This window comes from Musca domestica, unplaced genomic scaffold (genome assembly GCF_030504385.1).
Source record: "Musca domestica strain aabys unplaced genomic scaffold, Musca_domestica.polishedcontigs.V.1.1 12, whole genome shotgun sequence".
NCBI lineage: Eukaryota > Metazoa > Arthropoda > Insecta > Diptera > Muscidae > Musca > Musca domestica.
The window spans coordinates 6,873,048-6,889,021 of record NW_026712155.1 but is presented as its reverse complement, the minus strand read 5'-3'; the positions used below and the strand labels follow the sequence as shown (position 1 = coordinate 6,889,021).

At 36.2% G+C, this 15,974-nt stretch overlaps 1 protein-coding gene across 1 annotated transcript in view; it reads right to left on the bottom strand.

Moving 5' to 3' along the window:
* Positions 1–2,014: 2,014 nt before the first annotated feature.
* Positions 2,015–15,974, bottom strand: part of LOC101893045 (centrosomal and chromosomal factor) — a 266,728-nt gene continuing 252,768 nt past the window's right edge. The window contains exons 3-4 of the mRNA XM_005190644.4: positions 12,385–12,952; positions 2,015–8,634 (exon numbers count right to left, since the gene is read on the bottom strand). Coding sequence (XP_005190701.1) covers positions 4,588–6,519 — 1,932 coding nt within the window. The 5' untranslated portion in view covers positions 6,520–8,634; positions 12,385–12,952 and the 3' untranslated portion in view covers positions 2,015–4,587. The remainder of the gene's footprint in view (positions 8,635–12,384; positions 12,953–15,974) is intronic.

Genomic DNA, 15,974 nt, shown 5'->3' with positions numbered 1-15,974 from the left:
ATCCGTTCTCTTCCTTTGCGGTAAATGATTTTCTATGAAAGTTTTGACCTCTGGTTGGGGAGGTACCAGAAGGAGTGGACCGATATTGGCCATCCAAGAACTCGATGTAAGTTTGACAAAAATATTATGATGTGCCAAGTTTGGACCCTTTGAGGGTTATCGTGCGCACCAGACAGACGGACGGACATTGATAATTCCCCGAAACGGATGTTGTCCAACAACATTTACAATTTCAAAGTGGACAAAATGACAAAATGAGGCGTCAATTTTTTCAAACTTCCCAATTTTGAATATTAATTCGAATACAAAGATGGGATAGACAGATGCCTGCCTTTGCCATAAAATATCGAAATTTGGGTTTCTAAGAGAGTACACAATGAGGGCGCAAAAATTCACACATTGCAATATTTGTATAAAGACTAGTAGACTTGTATAAGGAATAGATTATGGTCCAGCTAAGACCCCGTCTTAAAACGTCCGTTATCTATCTATCTTTCGAATGAAATAAAGTAGAAGTATACAAGTGTATTTCGGCAGTAGGCAGTTCGATCGACGTTTTCGTATAGACCCCATATAACAGTAATATACGGATATTCGGTATTTTGACGACTTGTTCAAAATCCACCTAAAGTTTTTAACGGAGTCTACCTCCTCTGGCAGAAAATTGTCTATATAGGTCCACGTTTTCTTATAGCCTTCATATAACAGTAACTCCCAATATTTGTTTCTCCCAAATTTTGTTTGAGTGTTCTGATGTTTTAAAAATCATTTTCTAACGGAATTGCTTAGAATTGGTTCATAGTGTTCATGGCAAATCATAGTCTACATACATAGGTTCTCGTTTTCTTATAGCTCCCATATTTCGGTTCTTCTCGATATTCGGTATTCTACTGAGTTTCGCTAAATTTTTCAAGGAAATAGTTTTTAATTCGTTATAAAAAATTTGTAATGAGTTCAATCTTCTTTTGGCAGAAAACTGATGTAATAAGTTCATTATTTGTTTTATCACTTCTAAGGCGGTACCTTCGAATATTTGATATTTCGGTGATTTTAGACAAATTTTTAACAGATTTCTTTTATTTGGTATTTGATACTCGCATAAGATAAAAATTACTATAGCAGGAAACCGATACTGTCAATACTGTCAATTTTACTGGAAAGGCACCCATTGTGTATTGGGTTCTTTTTCAAAGGTTAAGGTGGAGTGTGGGTCGGCCAAGCTTAACTGACTTTTACATGTTTTTTTGTTTTGTTCTTATGGCTTTCAGTTGTCCTCTTAATACTATATTTCGAATATTTTTATAAGTATAACTCAACAGAAAATCTCAGTGCAAAAAACTTTTTTCCAAGACTGGGCCATGTCGTTTCATATCGTAGACTCTAATGTCGTGGGAAAAACCATAATGTTTTCTAGATTGGTCAGGCTGAGGAACATTTTTTTCCTGTAAGCGATAAAACGGAGTCATAATAGTCCAGTGAGCCATTTAAAGTACTTCTTTTGTAGATTAAAAATAAAAACCTTTTTACTATTAATTATCAATTATTAATTATATTTATTATTATTTTTATTTTATTTACTCCAACGCACCCAAGAGAAAAGCCTGGAAGGGAGAAGGTATGCCTCACTTTCCTACAAGTACATAAATTTGATTGAAACCCAGTATTTTCAGTCCAAAATATCTTCAATTCGAAAAAGTGCATTAAACAGAATTTTCAGCGTCGGCAAAAATGTTTAAGGCTTCAAACATACATGCACTTACATTTTTAAATAAACCACACATGAAGCAACAAAGAAAATGCATTTGCCGACGGCAAGCAAACACCGAGCGCCACAACTGTATGTTGCTATGCCGGCGGAAATCTAAACAACGACGGAAATCTATTCTCATAGCGGAAGTAAATGTTTATATTCCCTAGCCCAGATCAAAAGCAAAAAACCACACACACATTTACATAACCCGCACCAGACCCCCAAACAATACGACGAAACAGGAAATAAAAACACAATTAAAGATTTAATTTTTGGTAACATTTTTTGTTTGTTTTGTCCATAGGATCGTCAGCAGAGGGTCGACTTGGGTCTACCACTCTCCAGGCCGTCTATGACAAATGTAACATTATTTTCTTTTTATTTACTCTCAATCCTTTTCTTTTTTTGCATTCTTTGCTTTCTCTTGTTATGCATTCATGTTGTTGTTGTTCTTCTTTTTTTTTGCTATTCTTGTTTTTTTTTTTTTGTCTGTTTTACTTATAATTGGTTTTGTATTGTATTCTTTTCATGCTAATGGATTTTGTTGTTTTTTTTTTTTGTATTTTGCAATAATTTTCTTCCATTATAGTTCTCTTTTTTGTTTTGAGTGGAGTGAGGGGGGGGATAGGTATAATAATTTAGAGATGTTATTTTTGTTTTCTTTGTGTTAAGAGATACAATGATGCCAAAAAACTTGTTTAAGGTTTACAGAGAGCTTGATAGAGAGTTTTGTGTTGGGTGTTGGGAGTGAAAGGAGTAGGGGATATATAAGTTAAGGTGGTGGGTTAGTTTAGGCTATTTTACAATATTTAAGGGACAGGAAAGGGAAACTATGATTATGGAATTTTGATTTCTAATTTTCAAGGGTTTTTGATGGGCGAGGGGGTGGATAGAGGGGTTACAATTTCATAATTTGTTGTTGTTATACTTATAGTTTGTATTATAATTATTAATATATAATATATAGTTTAGGGTTTTTTTTATTTTATATATCATTATCATTATTATAATTTTTATTGTTTTTTTCTTGGTTTTGTTTTGTTTTAAATTAAATTAATTACTAAAAAATGAATTATTTTATAACAAATATCACTACCATACGTTTTGTTTTACGTTTGTTTATGTTCTGTTTGTATTTTCTTTTGTTTTTTTTTTTTTTTTAAATATATATTTTTATATATATTTTGTTGTTGTTGTTATTGATGTTGTTTGTTGCCTTTTTGCCTGTCTATGTCTTTTTGGGTTGTTGCATGCATTTTTTTCTTTTTTTTAATTTTTTGTTAATTAATTTTGTAGCTATCTTTGAGTCGGTCTAATTGTTTTATTGTTATGCTTAAATAATTATTATTATTAATTTGTATTGTTTTGTTTTACCTTCATATTTTCCATATTATTATTATTAAGTTTTTCTTTATGTTGTAAACTAATTCCATAGATTTACAAATAATTACTTTTTTTACCTTGTTTTATAATAATATTTATATATGTTCGTTTGCCTTGTAATTTTTTTGATTTTTTTCTTAATTTTTTTCGGTTTTTTTAAGCATTAACTTTGAATTTTCCAACAGCATTATTTTGTGGCTAACATGTTGTGTTGTTTATGGTTGTTAGGAATAAGTTTCCAATTATTTTTTCATATTTTCTGGAGGGGACAGGGGGGTAGGTGGTTTTCAAAATAAAAAATATGTATGTATTTTTTAGATCTTAAATATTTTTTTGAAATTTATTTAAAGTAAAATTTATATTTTTGTTTTCTTTCTCTTTCCATAACAATCAGCATAGATTTTTGTTTAAATTTTTTTAGGATAATTTTAATTTGCTTTTTTTTCTACTTTAAATTTAGAAAATTTAAACATTAACAGAATTCCATTTAAAAAAACTAAGAGGAAAATATTTTTTAGTTTACAAAAAATAAAAAATAATTATAATAATTAAACATTTTATAATTTGTACAAATAAAATCACAATAATGCCACTTGAAATTTCGAGGGGAGAGGGGGGGATTGTTTGGCTTCAATTTTTTGTTTGTTAATATTTTTCTGCTAGACATGATAATGTAGACGGCGGCATCTTACTGCTGGCTTACTTGCTGTCATCGTCATCTGCAGGATCTTCAAAAGTTGCAACAACACCAATAACGCCTTAAAAGCAACAAAAACAATTAAATTCAAATTTCAGCCGCTACGGGGCTACGTCTCTACTAGGCTAGGCTTCCATTGTCTCAGCACTTTGGCATTTTTCCGTCGGCATTTAACTGCTTCCATGGTTGTGGACATGTATGATGAGAGGGGAAAAGTTGAGTCTTTTTTGTTGTTTTTTGTATTCAAGTTTAAAGAGGGGAGTTTTTTTGTTGTTGTTGTGTTTTTTAGGTTTTTTTTTACTAAGTAAAGCTTTTTTCCTTATACATTAAAGATATATATAATAATATGTACAGCCTTTCTAAGAACTTTTCCCCCAGATGTTTTCACAGTCGGATTAAATGCCATTGTCTAATGCCTCAACCAAATGCCTTGCAATGCCATTCATTCCTTGATCCCAGCTTCTGGATAGATCCTTCCGTACCATCTTCTCGTTACATTTGATATCACTTATGCTGCTGCTGCCTTATCTTAGAGAGTTGCGAATAATATTTATTAAAAAAAAAAACAATCTTTTCATTCTTTGGATTCATATTTCGTTTGAATAACTTAAAGACATGTGTGGCGAAGGAGGAGTGGGAGTGCGGAGGTGGAGTAGTAGCATTAACATTAGCCTATATCATCCGAAAACGGCTTCGTCGTAGTCATCGTCAACATCCTACCAGGCGGCGGCGGCGTCGGCTCTGGCGCTCAGTTTTATCACACATTATAACAGGAGATTTGTTGCAAATGCTGGAATGATGGTGTTGCGGCCACAGCTGCCGCAGCCGCTGTGGCGGCCGTGAATTGGGGAAATGTCTGTTGCAAATTCGCAGCTGCCACAGCAGCGGCACTTGAGGTGGCGGCCAAATATGGATGCATGCGCTGAGATCTGAGGTATTGCCGATATTTGCCACTGATCTTTTCCGAGTAGTGTTGCTGTTGTTGCAGCTGGCTATGTTGCTGTTGGCTGTGCTGGGAGTGATGTTGCTGTTGTTGCTGCTGTTGTTGGTGATGTGAGCTCATGGCTGCAGCAGCTGCTGCCGCCGCCGCCGCTGCTGCTGCGGCCGAGGTGTGGCTTTGCTGGGAATTGGGCACAATTGTTGAGCCATAATGGCGTGCATTTGCTGAACTTTGGTTGCTGTTGTTGAGTTGAGGCGTTGCCTCAGGACCAGCCTGATAATTGCTAGGAACTGTGGCCATTGGACTGCGGTCCATCATAAGATTAACATTGGCTGAGTTGCTGGAGGCAACGGTGGCGGCCACTGATGCCGTATCTCCGGTACTCCACAGAGAGCCCATGTTCAGTTGTTGTTGTTGCTGTTGTTTACTGGCGGCTCCATATATGCCGCTACCCGAAATCATGGCATCACGCTTGCCAACATTGTTGCCGGCGGCAGCTGCAACAGCATTCTGCATTTTTCCGGAACTTTGTTGGGCATAATTCAAATGGGCTGGCGTCATGGAGCTGCGGGCAGAAATTGGGCAATTGGGCAGCAAATGATCCCATTGACTTGAGGCCTGCTGCTGCTGCTGTTGTTGTTGTTGCTGTTGTACTAAAAGGTGACTTTGGCTTGATCTTTGCTGTTGCTGTTGGGCCACCGATGTTGCCCTTTGTGTGGAACGTAGATACGAGGAGGCATTGCTGGCATTACTGGAGGTTTGCTGGTGATGTTGCTGCTGTTGTTGTTGCTGATGGCTGACCACCACCGGGTAGTGGGCCTGCTGTGACATTTGTGACATCTGTTGTTGTTGCTGAGATTGTTGACTATGCCTGAGTTGTTGCTGTTGCAAGTGTTGCTGATACTGTTGGGCAGCCTGGACAGCCTGGCGTTGCTGGTGCTGTTGTTGTTGCTGCTGCTGTTGTTGTTGGTGATGTTGTTGCTGCTGCTGTTGCTGTATAACCTGAGTTTGTCTGGCCCGCCGTGAGGACGACGTCACCACTGAATTCTGGGAGCTGGAGTGTGTTAGGGCCGCAGCTGCAGCCGCTGTGCTACGGGCTGCTGCCGCCGTGGGCATGTTATTCACAAAAGGACTACGCCTCTGCGATTCAATTTTACGGAAAAAACAGGGATGTATCATCAGCAGGGGCTCAACCCGTTGCCCCGCTGGCGGCTTGGGCTGATTGGGCAGCTCGTATTCCACACTGCAGTCCACATGCAGGGGTATGGAGTAGTCTTTGGCCGTTGACGTCGTGGACGCACTGTTGTGTGGTGTTTGTTGTGAGGCGGGTGTTGAGGCTGATACTGATGCGGGTGTGGCTGATCCTGCTGTGGCAGAGTTGGAGGCATTTTGGTTACGTTGCTGTTGCTGTTGTTGGCTGGCAGTAGCGTTGGCTAACGCTGATGCAGATGAGGAGGAGGCAATGGCGGAGGTGATCGAATTAACGGCGGCGGCAGCGACACTACTTTGTTGGGCCGACGCCGCCATCGTTGACATCCGGGCTGCCGTTGAGGCATTGTGTGAGTAATGACTGTGGGTATTATGATGCGCTGAGGAGGTGTTTTGCTGATACAGGTGTTGCTGCTGCTGCTGCTGACTGTGGTGCTGGCCATGATGCTGGTGCATCAGGGCGGCGGTTTGTGTCTGGGCCAAGCTATGAGAGGCCAGGGAGGCCATGTCATAATTGGCATAACAGGCGGCCATAGTCATGTTGCTGGCTGGTAAAGCTGCTGCTGCTGCTACGATGAGCTGACAAAAATGACGGGTAACCCCTTCCTAGGAACAAGGGTAGCTTGTCAAATTGGTAAAGAGCTCACAGCGTTTTTAGCGAATCGCTGGTGATAGTGGACATTTAACACTGACACTTGAGTTACACTTAATTCATTTTATGTTTCAAAACATATTTAGTGATATATATTTTCTTTTGTTTTTGTTATTCTCTTTTTTTGGAATAGGAGGAGGTGGAGTAGGAGGATGTATTTTTTTATGTTTTCTTGTGATACTTCTTTTTTATTAACAAATTGGCACTGGTAATCCAAGCTTTTGTAATTTTTTTGTTGATAGTTGTTGTTGTAGTAGTTGTTGTTGTGTTATTGAACAAATTTTATATATATAATATAGGTAATCCACAGGGCTATTATATATATAGGCTTTGCTATTTTTTTTATTGGTTAATAGGCGGATTATTATGATTTGTTATTATTTTTTTTTTTAAATTTTGTTTTATTGTTGAATAATAATATTGATTAAATTTGTTGTTGTTTTTGTTGTTGTCGTAGTAGCAGGAACGTTAATCCATGAAAGTGTAAAATATGTAACTTGATTTTTTTCTATTTTTATTCTTTCTTTTATTTAGCAGGTATTCTATGTGAATTTGTTGTTGTTGCTGTTGTTTTATTACTTCTCCTTGTTGTTGTTTGCTTGTATTAGACCCGTATTTTAAATTATATTTTGTTTTGTTGTTGTATTGGTTATTTTTTCTTGTTTTTGTTTAATATAGTTTTAATCAGTCTTTATATTATGGTTGTTGTTTTTTTTTTTTTTTGTTATTATTATAAAAAATTAGGGAATTTTTTTATAATTTTATTTTTTTTTTATTTTTTGTTATGAATTCAGTCTTAAGAATTTAGTTTTGTTTTTTTTTTTTTTGAAATTTACAAAAGAAGCTGCTTTACAGAGACGACGCGACGGCAGAAATGTAGTTGGTTTCAGTGTTTCTTTTTTTGGGTTCAAACTTCTGAACGGGCGTTTTCTTTTGCTGAGATTAGTTCTTGTGTCTGTTTTTTTTTTACAAATTACGGTAATTATTGTCCGTCCGTTTACCACGAGCAGCTTTAACGTTATGGAGCAGTCGAAGAAACAGAGACGTTAAATTGCTTCGAATGCGTTACGTTGTAAGCGTTTAACATAAAATTGCGTTGTGATGGCGTTGCTGAGATGATTGCGGCTCACTTGGCGAGAGCAGTTTTTCGGACCGATGAGAGTTTTAGGCAATTCTCATGAGCATGTGCGCAACTCTCTCTGTTTCGCTCGCGCACTGTGTAAGTTTCACTCAAGGCAAATGAGTAGTTTGTTGCTCTCTTGAGTGATTTTTTCAATTAACTCAATTAACTGACACACACACAATTATATGTTTCTCTCTCGCTCTTCTTGTTGGCTCTCTCACAGAAAAAAACAACTGTTTTGTTTCTTTTTTTATTTCTTTGTAATTTTCACTAATTTTTTTAAGACGCTTTTTAAGGTCTTGACTTGATTTTTCCTTGCTTCTGGATGTGTTTTGGGATTTTCCAAATTTGTTGTATTTTTTTATCAATTTCTTTCTTTTTTTTAAATATCACAATTAGTTGTCAAATGAATTTGTTTTTCTTTTTTTTTTTTGGGATTCTTGTTGTTTGTCACAGATATAAAAATAATTTATTATTTTGTTATGGTAGAAATTTAACGCGTTTCTGTTTCGAGCTCTTCGCGTTGTTGTTGCTATTATTGTTTATGGGAAATAGTTAAATATTTCATAACTGTTTCTTATCTTCTTGTAATTTACGGCGTCTTGTTATCGTTCTAACAAACGTAAAGGCGTCTTTATCGTACGAGCTCTCTCAACTGACTGAGCTGTCAACGTCAAACATTTACAGCATATGAAATTTTGTTTGTTCGCACACACACACCACACGTTCTTTACCTGTTTTTTTTTTTAGCTCTCCATGTGCCATGAATGGCGGCGTTGACGAAGAAAATCCCCCAAACAAAGGGTCTCTCAGTTGTATTGTCTGATACTGCTCTCAATGCGCCCCGACCGATAATCATATGTTTTTCTGCAGCCGTTACCTAGAACAACATTTGAGCGTTTTTGTGTGTCTCAACAAAACAGCTGTTTTTGTCATTGCGGCTGAAAACCACCCAGTGCAACAACAAAACCACTCAATTAGTGACCCCCCATTGAAAGGGAAACTCTCAGAGAGTGGTATCATAGACAAATTAAGATATAGACAACGAAAAGTTAGTTTGGTCTTTTTTTCCAGGTGGCTCTCATCATGTTTTGCATAGTCAACATGCTCATTTACGCGTTCAAGTCACTCGACTTCGAAAACACATTTTATCGTTTTTCAAGAATTTCACTGGAATATTCCCATATTTTTCGATGTCATCACGTACTTTTCACATTTCTTTTATTATGAAATAATTTTCAACTGACAAATATCCTACAGTTTTTGTTATTTTTAACGTTTTATAATTGAGTGACTTCAATATTCCCACTCAAACCCCTGAAACGATATAGGCGACATCTGCTGATTCGATTTTTTTCGAAGATAAACGGTGAGAGCATTTCGTTGTCTATATTTTCATTTGTCTATGGTGGTATGCTCTACCTAAGCGCCGACCAATTGCAGCGTTGACACACAAAACTAATCTCTTTCCCTGGAGAGAGAGCCAGAGTACCTTGGTGTTGGTAACCAATTGCAATGTGCGCTGGCAGTAACAACAACAGCAGCAATTCAACTCATTTTTACACACATTGAGTTTACGGTTAATTACAAGCCCCTCATCAAATGTGCTCTTCTCTTGTTCGCTGCGTCTCTATGAGAGAAGATATTACTTAATAGCAATGTTGTCATATGATCCTGTATTTTTTCATGTAAAATACTTGGGGGGAGGAAAAAAACGCCAAAAAGGATATACTGAAGTAGAGATAAGGTGTGAAATAAATATTCAAACAAATTTCTCCCAATGAAAATAGGGAAGCATAACGCTACTAAGAATCACTTGAATAAGAAAAAAGCTATCAAAACTAACTAAGACAGCTTAAAGGAGATAATCCAAAAGACGTCTTTGGTGGCCACACGATACAAAATAAATAAATAGTTAACTAATTTTGTTAAAAACGACGGTGTATTATTAAGACCATTTGTAACACCTCCATATATCCGAATTACGTGCGTGGTGTGTATATTCATATTTTCAGATATCAAAATTCGTAACATTCCCCCATTTAATCTGTCATTCAAATTTCAACGGAGGCTGTAGAAAATTTAAGTTCAAAATCTATTTTAAAATCAAATAGTGTAAAATTTGAAATTTTGAGCTGTAATTGAGTATGAGTATAATTCGGAGTTTCGACTCCTGATTATTATACACATTCAGAATTTGAAAACCTATGCTAGCTAATTCGTATAGGCCCCCATAATGGTACCGGTAGATTTTATACATTTTTCAACTCAAGTGGCCTGATGTAGGTTGATTTTCTAGGCACAATTTGGGGTAACGTAGAGGAGTGGAAGCTCTCTTTTTTACCATTTCCAAGACTTCCTATCTCCTCAAATGCATAAATATCTAGGAACTCAAAAACCGAATTAACTTTGATTCGATTGGAAGATGTTGTAAAAATCTCTCTCTCTTTCTAAATATTTTGGGGATTTTGTGATGAACCAAAACTATGACCTACTTATTTGAAATTTCTCGTATTGGTATTTTCTATCCAGACTTCCAAATTACAGCAAATCTCCACCGACACAATGCAATGTACCATAACATAACCCACTATTAGTACCAATACCACGATATACGGTGTAAGAATTTTATAATGACCGAATCATATCGTTACTTCAAAATGGTAAGGACTAGGGCTGGGTTAAAGGCGCCAGAGCGAATATATCCTTTTTGCAAAGTTATAGATGACAATAGGATCTGTGTTTAAAAACTCACATAGAGATTACGAGCCGAATATTCAACCATATTTTGTAGTTTCTCCTTTAATAATGCAGAGCTTTTGCATAATGGGTGATAAATCTGGTCATCTTCGCTCCCTGGGCGGATGTTAAAGTTAATAACTCTATTCTTATCCGCAAAGTTCATTTTTGTTAAATTGAATAAAACTGGGTTCTACACAATTTCTATACCTAGCATCGGGGTTCACTGTACATTGCCCGGCAAAACCGGAGAGTAGAGATTAGATTTTCTACATACGGGACTGCATCAGATTTGATTTAAACGAGTCAATAACCTTAGGAACCGCTTTACTTTCTACATAAATGATCACCGGTTCAGTTTTTTCATCTTCCGTAGTCCTAAAAAATTCTATATAGCAAAGATCTCTACCTAAAACATTTCACTTTCTATCCAATTTCTAAGAATATTTCCTCACAGGAAACTCCGGCTCCCGTGCCTTATTTTATTTTTGATCCGTCTGTATATACCTAGCTTACATTTTATTTCGAATTCGATCCGAATCTCTTCTGAAGTTTTTGATTCCGAATTCCTTCAGATTTCGTTACAAATGTTATATGGTCGTGGTCACTAAATTTTCTAAATCAGTCCAATTTCTAGTAAAAAATGAGATAAATCGGCATATTAAACAAAAAAATTATTAGAAATCTCGAAACAAATTGAAAATCAGAGCCCTTCGGAAACAAAATCGTTAGCTGGGTATCGCAGACGGATTGGAGGTAGATTGGATCCATTCCATATATCCATGTGTTTAATCAGTATCATCTTTTTGTCAGGAGACCAATTTTTCAATCCAAATTTGAAGGATTCTTATGGACAAACCTCAAAGATACCCATGGTAAAAGCATGACGGAAAATAACTTAGCTATAAACAGTTTTAAAGTATTTCCCACTTTTTTTGAGAAACAGTACAATGTTTATTTGTCCCCTGTAAAGGTACTAATGTGACCCTTGGTAAGCCTTAAATTAACATTTCGCTGAACTACAAACAGAGAGACAAACATATCACAGCTAACTTCCTTTTTAATGTGCTGTTTAAAAAAAATCGCCAAAACAACTTAAAAACTGCTAAATTAGCATGTTTCCCCCAAAAACAAAACACATTTCTCTCTACCGCACACACTCTCTCTACTTCACAGCAGTAATCCTTTTTGACTCTCTATCTCTTTCGCGTCGATTATCACTCACAAAAATGTCACACAAATTGTGAGCCTTTCTTGAATTTCATTCAAGAACTCAGCCACATACTCTCTCACTGCGTTACGCTTGCTCGCTCTCTCTCTCTCGTTCTCCAAGGAAAATACAAGTGTTGACTCTTTTTCCCTTTGTGCAGTGAGTGAGCATTTCGGGTGGTTGGTTTTCTCGACTTAGTTTTTCCTTTCAAATGAATTTAGTTTTTAGTGGTGCCCTTTTTGTTGTTGCTGCTGCTGTTGTTGTTGTCATACTCGTTGGCCATATTTTAATTCCTATGTAACAAAAGTAACAATAACAATAATACAAACAACGACAACAACAATGCGAAGAGGAAATACAACAAAAACACAGTAACGGCAACAAATACTCTCATCTGAAAGACCGCCGCCATACAGTTGTATTGTGTTCGTATGTTTGTGTGTATGAGAGCCCGAACCAGTCAGCCATCCAGCCAGCCAGCCATTGTGCATGGCGGCGGCCATCTTTATATTTGAGTTTAATTTATTTCCTTTTAAATGTATAGATTTTTAGGCTTACTTTTTGTTATTGTGGCAAAGGCAACGGCAGCGGGGCAGCACTGCCACCAGTGGAAGTAGTTGTTGCCGAGTAGTGGTGTTTGTTGGCCGTAGTAGTTGTAGGGTACAAAAAAAAAACTCATACCTACACACATTCACATGTTGTTCACACTAATAACCATCAGCTCGGCTCCAACTCGTACGGAATTTGTTGAGCGATGTTGCCGGTAGTGGAAATGGATGTTGTTGCTGATATATTTTTTTTTGGACTGTTGTAAATTGTCGTAGACAATGTTTGCTGCTGTGCTGTTTTTGTTGTGTCAAAATCATATGTTTAGCATTCTTCTCTTTCTAGCACTTCAAACAAACATTCCGAAAACTGAGTTTATGCTTGCATTGCAGTGAATGAAAAGCCCATTTAATTTCCATCTAAAGAATTCGCAAAACAGTGTGGTATTATTCGATTCGGCATGGGGATTTCCCCCACATTATGTTTAATGTTTTTTCGGGGGATCATATACTAATTTGTACTGGCGGAGAGGGGGGATATCTCTTTAATTTTCATATTATACTTTTTTATTGGCTTTATTGCTGCTGCTGTTGTTGTATGCGTTTGTTCGTTCGTTCGTTCCAACGAATTAGTGTCATTGGTTTGCTCATTTCCGTCGTGTTTGCGCTACATTTTGCTCAAACAAAATAGTGTCATCTCTTTCCTGGAAATAAAAATGTATAGAAAAGTTAAGCTATAATTTTTAAATATGTCGGTATTAATTATTTTAGAATTAAATATATACAGGATGAGGGAAGGGGTGTGAAAGGTAAAATTATTTAAAAGTGTATGAAAATCTATTATCCTAACCGAAATTTATGCCAAAAAAATTGAATATGACATCTCGAAGAGAAATTGCTGACTGAAAGTGTCATAGAATAAAAGAAGTAAGGTGGAATATTAAAGATTGTCATTATTTATTGAGGCCCATTTTCCAAAACTTGTAAATTTAGACGAAACAATATAAATATATCGCCTTATATCTAAGATTTTTAATTTTTAAGTCATGAATTCTACGGCACTGCCAATAAAATTTGAAAAAAAAAAATTGTAGTTGAGTTAGAAAACTTCATAAAATTTAGATCAATGTATATTATTTTTGTATAATATACCCTTGACCATTCTGTGGAGGGTATATTAGCTTTGTCATTCCTAGCAATATTCATAATAGATATATTCTGGATCAGCGAAAATTCTAAGATGATTCAGCGATGTCCTGTCTGCCTGTCTGTGTGTTGTAATCATGCTATCTTTTGAGATAGAAGACTAAAATTTTGCGCAAATGTGTATTTTGCAAATAGGCACGTTAAGTTCTTAAATGGGCCATATCGGTCCACGTTTTCGTATAACATCCATATAAAATTAACTTACGATATTCGGTATTCTGATGATTTTAGCAACATCATTCACCCGAATTTTTTTAAATTTCGTAGTCGAAGTTTGTAATGGGTACTACAGCCTATGCTTAAAAGTTCCGTATGCTGGTCCATGTCTTCGTATATCCCCCATGTAAAGGTACACCCCGATATTCGGTATATTGTTGATTTTAGTGACATTATTCATCGCAATTGTATCAAATTTCATATTCAAGGTTCGTAACGGGTAGTACAGCCTATGACAAACAATTTCGTATGCAGTTCCACGTCTTCGTATAGCCCCCTTATGATTGTACATCCCGTTATTCGGCATTTTGATAATATTAGCAACAGTAATCGCCGGAATTGATTCAAATTTCGTATTTGAAGATCTTAGAGGGTACTACAGCATATGACAAGATATTACTTATGCAGGTCCACGTCTTTGTATAGGCCCCGTATAAAAGTCATCATTTAAACGGGTTTTTCGGACTTATTTTAAATTTTTTAACTCCCTTCCAAATGGTGGAGGGTATAAAAAGTTCTGCGTGGCCGAACTTTAGTTCTGTCTATAACCCCTAAAAATAACAACCGTTTTCTTAAAATAATCTTCAAATTTGCTGGTGGTTTTGCGTTTCTAATGATGAGTACGGGATCGGGATATCTCAAAATTTGCTATCGAGTTAGTTGTAATTTGAATTTTTTCCTCCAAATGTTGAATGTATTTTGTTGTTATTAGCATTCAAGTTTTAGACTTTTGGGAGAGGGACGAGAATCAGTGGGTCAATCTTTTTCAGAATGGTCTCGAACTAAAGTTTTGTAAAAATATATTTGCGCAGGCCACTATATGGGGTACCTCCATTAGTTTTGTATGAGATATTTGTATAACCTGTTTTTAAGTTTCGTGAATGTTTCTTCGAAAGGTCAAAAATATTGGCATGTGAAAACTTGAAGAAAATAGATCATTGATTTCTTTATTTTTAGGAGTCATTATTAGAAAATTTCTATCATTCGTTGGGAAGGGACAGAAATGAGTGAAACAATATTGTCCATATGCGCTCCTTACCTAAGATTTATAATAATATTACGATATGAAAAGTTTGAGCTTATAGGGTATTCCCATTGCTCAATGTGAAATGTTATACCCTTAGCCATATGGTTACAGAGGGTATATATCAAGTGATACGGCAAAAACGTGGCTCATGAAATAACGGGTTTCGACAATGGGTCTCTTTGGACCAAATCACGGCATTTGAAGTCCGTCCGTCTGGCTGGTTGGAGCGCACCTGAAGGGCTTAGATCGAGTTCGGATATGGGCGACATAGGCCCACTCCTCTTGGACCTTACCCACAAACGGACAAAATTGTCACAAAAAGTAATTTACCGTCTAAAACTAGAAAGGATCATCTAATTTTGTGCAAACTTTGTAAATCCCGATATTTGTATCAGAGCTACATATGTCAGCTGCGAAAATTCTCCTCAAATGTCTCACATCCCAATAAAAAAGATCTGGTGTGAAGATGATAGATATGGATCCACGTCTTATGGTACATCATCCACAAATCGGTCAAAATTTTGATAACCAAAACGCTCATATTATTCAAAATAAGCTTCCGATTATGTTTAAATTTCACATATCGCAATATTTTCTATTGAAACTTGTAAGCTTAAGACATATAAATAAATCAAAATTAAAAAAAAAAATAAAAAATGATATTCAAATAAATCAATAAAAGTCCTCATTTAGATAAAGCAGGAGCTCTACGTAATATTAAATAGAGGTTAAGTACGTTTTCATATTAATTTAACAAATTTCGTATTAATTTATCCCTAAACGCAATAGTTCACACTTTACAGTCTTCCTTACACAGAAAAGCATAGTTCTCCAGAAAAATTATTAAATTCTTTTTTACAACCCATTTCATGGCCACCACAAAGATGCCATAGAAATCTATGCTTTTTCTTCATCTCATTCAAAGTTATTTCCCCTTTGAAGATATTACTACTAAGAGAAACAACAATAAGAACACATCGAGAGCTGAGTGAGTAGTGCATAGGGGAAAAATCATGAAGGTCGTTGCCATAACAGCCATTACAGTACACACACACACTCACACACAACATACATACATACCAGAAAAGCAATATTGAGTTTCTCTAGCAAAAAATACACCCAACAACAATAGCAACAACAACAATAACTGCAAAAGAGCCGTCATAAAATGTAAACTAATTGAGGACGTCTACAATTTATTTACGAGCAATGACAATACGTACTGTGTACTCTGAGAGCTCTGTGTCTGCTAGACTCCGAGATGGAAAAAGCATGGC